Below are 8,183 nucleotides of genomic sequence, written 5' to 3' on the forward strand. Positions count from 1 at the left end.
ATGCTAGGACACAAAGACTTAGGAGATAGCTGAGTAAGCAATGAAAGCTTATTGCATTTTCCAAATACTAATGGAACAGCTCTTGATGCAACTTCAAACAATATACTGACATTATGATGACAGATGCACTTTTGAACTAGGGCAAGTACCTTGAATGAAGAGAAAAATTAATCCAATTACCTGCTGAAAACCATTTTGACCTAAAGATGGTTCAAGAGTGAACTTCAATTTTGTATCAACCCCTAGAAAACAAACAAACAAACAATCATGGCCATTATTTTCATTAGAAGAGAAAAAAAAAGCAACACCCACAATTGAAATAAGAACACAAAATTTCAGCTACACATTTCAACAACTACATTTCAACCTATTTCTGTGAATTCTTGTCTTCAGAGTGGATTCAAGGCACATGTTAAAAAGAACATGGACAAAATGTTTTTAAAATGCAGTAATACCCTCTTTAATGATGTAGTTCAGCACAATGCAATTAACTAAAAATCATTTAGTTCATTATTCTACAAACCGTATGTGCACACTGCAACTACAATATGCATCAACAGAAAAGTATATACGAACAGTTTCTTGCCATCTATTTCAACTTCTTGACATAAAGTCACTCAAAACTCATTTCCAAGTGTGAGGTGCTAAAACTGTTTTATTGCTCAGAATATATTTTTTATATAATTCCTCAGAACATAAAGCACATTTGGTCAGTGTTCTCAGTCAAGCCTAGATTTGATTTCGGCCTTAGGAGCAAACCATTTTAATTGTTATAAAGCACACCTGCTAACAGTCTACAAAACAATGTACTAGATAAAACACTAGGACCTCAAGTTGGGTCTGCCCTGGATCCTGCCTGTGGCACTGGAGCATGTCGTAACACGAAGAACAGTAACACTGGATTCGCTTTGCACCCCACAGCTTGACTGGACAGGGCTCCGGGCTTTCAGATGCCGCTGTCCAGTGCTCGGGTGCTGAACACCGCGCTGCACCGAGTGTCCTCCCTCAGGGCTTCCAGCACAAAGAATAAAGCCTTCTTTATTTTTCCTCCATAATTTAATGTGATATATTGCTCTACATTTAAAGTTATGTGATGCATAGCTTCTTGTCTTTCTAGAATATCAAGTCAGCCATTTTTAATATATATTTTAATGGCTATATATATATATAAACCACCCAGATTTTAATCCTGCATGGATATAAAATCCATGCTAATCAACTCACCAGTAATACTCGGTGCTTTGGAAGACTAAGCCTGTGGGTTTCACGCAAACCCAAACTGTAGTGGTAATTGCTAGTTATGGAATGTAAAATGCCTTTCAGCATTTGCATACTGAAGTGGTGATAAGTCATTTAAAGCCTTACTGCTTGATAAATATATATTTAAAGACAGTCTTCACCTCCAAGGCTTTTTTCTCCCTCCTTTGTTGGGGGAGAGGGAAATACAATTCACACAAAACCCAATTTTGTTTAGCATTGTAGCATTGCATCACTAAGATCTGGGGATCGGTGCTTCCATTTCCCTGCTTCAGATTTAAAAGACATCCCTGTCAGATCTACTAAAATAAAAGCTTCAAACCATAATAGAAATGCCTTGAAAGAAAACTCGAGAATTAAAATTATTCCTGGAAGTAACTGTTTATTAGTATTCTTCCCCATAACTCCATGGCACTCAGCAGGAACGCCTAATAGATAAATCTCTTCATAATAATTCTAAGCAGTGTAACAATGCCAGTAACCTACTGAGATGAAACTGCATCATGTTTGCTGTAAATGCAGAAAAGTGAGCATTATTCCCATGCAATCTAATGTACTGGAAAGCCCTAATATATACAAAAAGATAGCATGACCAAGAATTCCTTTTGTAAGGTAACAGATGTTGACATGTTATCTAACACTGCCTTGTAGCAAAGAAGCAGTAGCCTTCCAAAATAATAATGTGTTTATTTCCAACTCAACAGCCAAGTATTAATCACTTCACAGTTTTCTAAGGTTTAAAGATCCCAGTAACAACTTCTCTCTTTGTCTTTCTAAAAAAGACACAAGCAAAGACAGCCACATCTGCAAAAGATCAAGCACTGTAAGATATAACCTCAGAGTAAGGCAGAATGTGTCATATACACAAATATCATGACCAGGGAGCTCATACAGGAGCCCAGAAAGCTGTTTCTCTTGATTAAATGACACTGACACCAGAACCTTGAACCTCCATCAACAAAAGTCTATTAAATCATGGCAGACAATTAAGACGAGTGAAAATTATTAGAAATGAGAACATCATGTGGTAACACCAGACTACAACAGTGCGCTCTTCACTATAGCAAGGAACGGCTCAGTCAGGCCATGCACTGTAACCTCTAGAAGCCATGGAGTCTGCATCACACTATTTGTGCCCAGTTAGAAATATTCCCCACATCAAATTACATGATGGTAAGGAAAGGCTAGAGCCACGCAGGAACTTTCCAGGGCATCAGTGGGAAAGCAATCAGCAAGCTGGGAGCAGCATTTCATTGCCTGTTACTTGTTTCCAGCACAAAAACCATCTCATTGTGTGTGGTTTCTGCACTCTTCACTGTATTTGACATTGGACTTAGAAGCTTCAAGGAATTAATGGCTATCCCTTTTGCAACTTTTCTTGGTTTCCCAAACCTTCCTACTTTTCCTAACAAATCCATCACTCCCCTTTTCCTAACAAATCTCCAACTGCCCCACATACTTTTTTTTGTAAGTCAATCCTGTCATTTTTCTGTGTCCACTTGTGTCTGGATCATCACCAGTCTTTCCTCAGGACCTTCTTCCACATACAGCTTTTTCTCCTTTACACTTCTATCACCCGCTACATCTTAGCAGCAACTCCCTTTAATTCTGCATTCAGTTGCCTTCTCCCCACAAACTAACTTAGACTCCTCAATAGCTTCTTCTCCCCCCCAATACCCTACACCCATCCAACCCTACCACAGACCTTCTACACCCATTTTCACTGGATTTTCCCTTTTTTATCAATCATGCATCTCTGGACCACCTTCTTCTCCATCACATAAACACATGCTTTTTGCAGAAAAGACCCCTCAGGCCTTATGAGAACCTTTCCCTCAGCTCCCACATATGGACAGCCTGGCAGAAACATACCATATATCATAGAAGCAATAGTTCCTACTCTCAAGGACTGCAAGCTCTGTCAGTACAACTCAGCCCTTTTACATCAAGCCAGCCAGGCTATAGTGTCATTTGACATATTAAGTATCACCTCCAGTTCATACACTTCAACTGACACTTCATATCTAAAAAGCTCACGTAAGCAGGAAAGCACTGGGAACACGTATGAGTTATTAGCTCCACAAATACAAGCACACACAAAGGTACGTATGTTTGGAACCAGTCAAATTTCTGAAGGGCAGGGGAATGCCAAAATAAGGCCTGTTCAATGCCCTTGCAATCAGGACACTAGAAACCACAGCAGAAACACTATTTAAAAAGAAGAAAAGAAAGATAAACCCCCCAAAACCCAGTCCTATTAGCTTTTCCATGTAAACTACACAATGACCCCAGCTGTAAGAGGGAAGATTATACCCCTCGGACTCCCAAATCCTAGCAGTCTTCCACTGCATGACCAAAATGCAGCACAAGACTACATAGAGACATAAGAGGGGAGAAAAATGTTGTGGTCAGCCAAGTACCTGGGTGAGGGAATCAAATCCCCATTCCTCAGCAATATTAAACAAAAGGATGGGACTTTCCCTGAAATTCTAAAGCAGAAAAAGCATAGGAAGATTGTTCTGATGCACGTACGTGAACTATAAAGATGTAGCTTCAAACTTACAAAGCACATGACTATATGCTCCTGGCTGGACTAAAAGCAGCTGTTGAAACCTCTCCCATAGAAAGCCAATAAATATTTTATCAAAAACAAATGAGGAAAAAGGCCTAAAGCAAGTTTTTGTGCAGAATAGGTCCAAACTGAGAGAAAAAAGTGGCAACCAAAACTACCACCTTAGTGTTACTTGTATCAGGAAGATTCTTAGCCTTGCCTTGTAATTTGTCTCTAAGTGTAGGGTTTCATCTGTAAACTGAGAAATACAAGTAATATTCTCAGTAACTCAGCATGAAATCACTTTTGTCAGGAACCAGAGCTCCCTGGGATGTACCAAAGGACATCTAGAATCTGCAGTGTACAGAAACCTCTCAGAACAGACATACAGCTGATACAGACTGATACAGAAAATCTGAAGGAAACTTCATTCAGCTGATTTATCAGGTGCCTGTCTCCATCATTCCACAGAAGCATGCATCCTGAATGATGCCATTCTATCCACTTACATATGAACAATAGGGAAACCCCAACCCAGTGGGATTTCCTGGCTTTAAGACTATGGCATTCGTGGTTACATCTCTGATCATCTCCCCTGGCGTTTGCGGGAGTGTAAATAAAAGAATGTCATGATCCAGACAACCTCATTACCTGGGGTATTATAAGGCTACTGTAGGAGCAGGGAGCTGTGAGAATAATGGGTCAGGAAATCTCCTTGACAATGGCAACCCCATAAACCTATACCAGAATGTATCTGAGACCTTATTAATAGCAGCATCCAAAACTCAAACACAGAGGCAGTCAGCGATGTGTGCTTCACACACACACACAGCTAGTACAATGGGAAACTGATTCTTACACGGTTTTGTGCATTGCTCTATGTTTCAGTAGACCCAGCGCTTGCATGGTTTGCAAATGCCGAGGATTAGGCAATTTTTCAGCTCTAACATTGTAAATTGAATTTGAATTTCCAATACTTCATGAAAGGCAACTATGATCTACCATTCAGCAATGCTCACCCACCAGTGCCCCTGCCGAGAGCCCACCTCCCTGGAGCAAACGCACACTGACTGACCACCTGGTCCTTAAAGAGATTTCGGTACTGAAGCAGGATTCAGAAGCAGCAGCCACAGAGGAGCCTTCCCCCTTAGCAAAGGCATGGTTGTGAATTTAGACAACACCCTACCGCAGACAAAGGCCGGGTGGGAGGAGGGGTCTCCAGCAAGTCAGGGTTAGCAGGTTCAGCGGGAAGGGTTTGGGGAGGCCGAGGGGAGACCGCAGGGCCCCGGCGGCTGGGACGTGAGGGGGTGACAAGGGGAGGCTGGCGGAAAGCGGCGACCTGGGGGGTAAAGGGAGACAGCGGGGCCAAGGCGCAGCCGAAGGGCACAAAAGCGCTGCGAGGCGGCGGCGCCGGCTGGAGGAGGAGGTAACGGAGCCGGGATCCGCCGGGCGAGGAGCGCAGGAGGAGCGCCCTGGTGAAGGGGGCAGCGCTCTGCCGCCCTGCAGGGCCCGCGCACGGCTCCGGCCTCCCCCCCGGTGCCGCCTCCGCTCTCCGCCGGGCTGCCCTGCACCCGCTCCTCAGCCCGGGGCTACCCCGCAGGCCCTGCCGCCCCGGCCGCCGCGCCCCGCACCGCACACCCCGCCGGGCCTCACGCAGGCCGGGCTCGCCGGCGCTGTCCGCACCGCAGCGGCGGCCGACCAGGCGCGGCCATTTGCCTGGGGCCGGTACCGGCTGCTGCTGCCGCCGCTCCCCGGGGAGCTGTCCCCCTCTGCGCCTACCCGCGGCCCTCATCGCCCTCCAGCCGCGTCCTCATCGCCGAGCTGACCCCGCGAGGAGGCAGCAGCCCGGACCCGGGCGATCCCCCCTCCCGGTGCCCGTTAAGCCGCTTAGGGGATGGATGTCAGCTGCCGCCCGGGCCGGGGGGAGCGCGTTACCTGGCTCCAAGGTGCAGAGCAGGCGCGGCGCTGTCCGGGAGATGCAGCTGCGCTTCTTGAGGACGTTGCTGAGGATGGTGCCCACACCGCCGCCGCCCGAGCTCTGCCGCTTCAGGCATCGGCCGCCGCGCCGCAGCGAGCCCGTCAGCCTGTCCTGCCGCATGGCAGCCCCTGCCGCCGGGCGCTCCCGGCCAGCGGCGCCGCAAAGCTCGGCCTATGGCGGCGGGGCGGGCGGCATGGCTGGAGGGGTGCCCCGCCGGGTGCGGCTCTCCCGGCTAGCGGGATCTGCAGTGCAGAGACAGCAAAGTTGGAGTGAGAGAGCTATGAGGGAGGACAAGGAGAGGAGAAAGAGGGGAAAAAAAGGGAGGGTGGTGGGGAAAGGAGTTGCTCCCGCCCACAATCCTAGCATCACTGCCTGAATAAATCAGCAGCCTCTCCTCCTCCAGCACCACCTGGGATGCAGCAGGCGAAGGGGAGAGCAGTCCCCGTTAGAAATGAAGGGACCCAGTCGGCAGCAGTGAGGCTCAGCAGTGGCAAAGGGTTCAGGACAGCCCTGCACAGCCCCCCGGGCTGCCTCGACATCACGCAGCACTGCAATACTGACACATGCCTGCTAACAGAGGACAATATTGACTTTTGCCAATAACAAAATGAGCTAACCATCCTAGATTTAGATTAGATATGAGGAAAAAATTCTTCACTATGAGGGTGATGAGACACTGGCACAGGTTGCTCAGAGAAGCCCTGACTGCCCCATCCCTGGCAGCATGCAAGGCCAGGCTGGATGGGGCTTTGAGCGACCTGGTCTGGTGGAAGGTGTCCCTGCCCATGGCAGGGAGTTGGAATTACATGATCTTTAATGTTCCTTCCAACCCAAACCAGTCTGTGATTCTAAGATCCAGCAAAGAGACTTCTCACATGGGATTCCGTAGGGTCCTGCTGCCCATCTCAAAAAGCTGTCCTGGGAAGGAGTCCTACAAGCACTACCAGAGCAGGGAGCAAGGGGAGAACAATTGGTGTAGCAGCATTGCAATGCCAGGGTAGGCTGCGGTCAGGTCCTGGGCCAGGTCTGCTTAGGGACAGCCCCAGGGGCAGCAAGAGCAAGCAGGATGCACAGATTCTGTTTCTGACTCTTCAGCACAGACTTTGGACATTCTCAACAAAAATAACAGCTTTGTCTGCGAATCTAAACAGCAGCTGCACTTACTACTAATAACTTATCATGCATTAAATAGTTAAAAGAAGCTATTCAATAGCATTTTAAGTAGCTGCAATTTCCAGTGCTATTTGACCTAACAGCATCTTAAAAGGGTTTGATACAGACTTTCAAACTAGTGGTTTGATTGACAAGAAGTAAAAGTATTTGAAATTATGATAGCTTTTATGATCTAAACCACTCAGCATTTCTGTGGAAGGAAAGCAGATTTATCACACCACATCAGTTGGGCTCCAAGATCCAGCTACAGGAAATCTGAGTCTACCTGCCAACATCCGTAGCACTGAAACAACAATTTGCTCCTTTATTAAAAGGATGTTTTTCTCAGGCATATTACAAAGATAGGAGAAAACCTGCAACCGATAAGCAGCAAAGCCTATTATATAAAAGATACACATTCTATAGAAGCAAGCCTTTTTTTAAGATCAGTTATAGCTATGTTTAGAAGTTACTGTTAGAAGTTTTCCAGAGAAGCATGATTTTGATCATGCCTTTTTAAATATCAGTTTTGGTTTTGGAGAGAAGTCACTACATTTGAGCTGGTAGCTTGTGCTCTGAATAGATAATTAAGTCTGTGTGTCGGTGGTTCTTTTTTTAACAAAGGTAACACTTCCCTGCTGATGTAGATGATGCAAATCACTCTATTTCTGTGCCAGCTGGAGATGATGATTTAGTGGTTAAAGCATCGAATTTTAAATGAATTAATCTCTCCCTAGGTGTACAGATCGTACCAATGGGACTGTAACAGAAACATTTAAATACAGAAATAATCTCTAATACTATTCTCCTCTTCCTAGAGCACCATACGCAAATAGCATCGCATCGTTCTTGGTTCGTTTCAAGAGTGGCTAACCCAACACCGCATGCCGTTGCCCAAAGTCTCAGGAGCTATAGCCAAAGTTTCGGGAATCACTCATTATCCACACAGTGAGAATCAGTCACCTCACTAAACTGGACATAATCATAAGTAACCTTCAAATTTTGAACAATTACAAATTACAAGACAGACATGAATATTTAACTGACAAGGATAACTGGCTCTCGAAGTGAGAATTCAGTGTCCTCATTACTGCTATTACACCTACTTGTCATCATCTGTAACAAAACTGGAAACAAATCAGGACAATCATGCTGTGACTTGGGACACTGCTGCTTCCAAGGGCCAACATACCATTAAGGAGCTCTCCTGCATGCCAGCCAATTAATGCAACATTACTCTTCAAG

The 8,183-nt window shown here is 45.8% G+C and overlaps 1 protein-coding gene across 2 annotated transcripts in view; it reads right to left on the minus strand.

Annotated features, from left to right (window-relative positions):
- Window positions 1-5,906, minus strand: part of TBC1D30 (TBC1 domain family member 30) — a 28,394-nt gene extending 22,488 nt beyond the window's left edge. For both annotated transcript variants that reach the window (XM_034063393.1, XM_034063392.1), the window contains exons 1-2: window positions 5,744-5,906; window positions 181-242 (exon numbers count right to left, since the gene is read on the minus strand). In XM_034063393.1, the coding sequence (XP_033919284.1) occupies window positions 181-242; window positions 5,744-5,906 (225 nt within the window). The remainder of the gene's footprint in view (window positions 1-180; window positions 243-5,743) is intronic.
- Window positions 5,907-8,183: the final 2,277 nt, after the last annotated feature.

This window comes from Melopsittacus undulatus, chromosome 5, assembly GCF_012275295.1.
Source record: "Melopsittacus undulatus isolate bMelUnd1 chromosome 5, bMelUnd1.mat.Z, whole genome shotgun sequence".
In the NCBI taxonomy this organism is placed as follows: domain Eukaryota; kingdom Metazoa; phylum Chordata; class Aves; order Psittaciformes; family Psittaculidae; genus Melopsittacus; species Melopsittacus undulatus.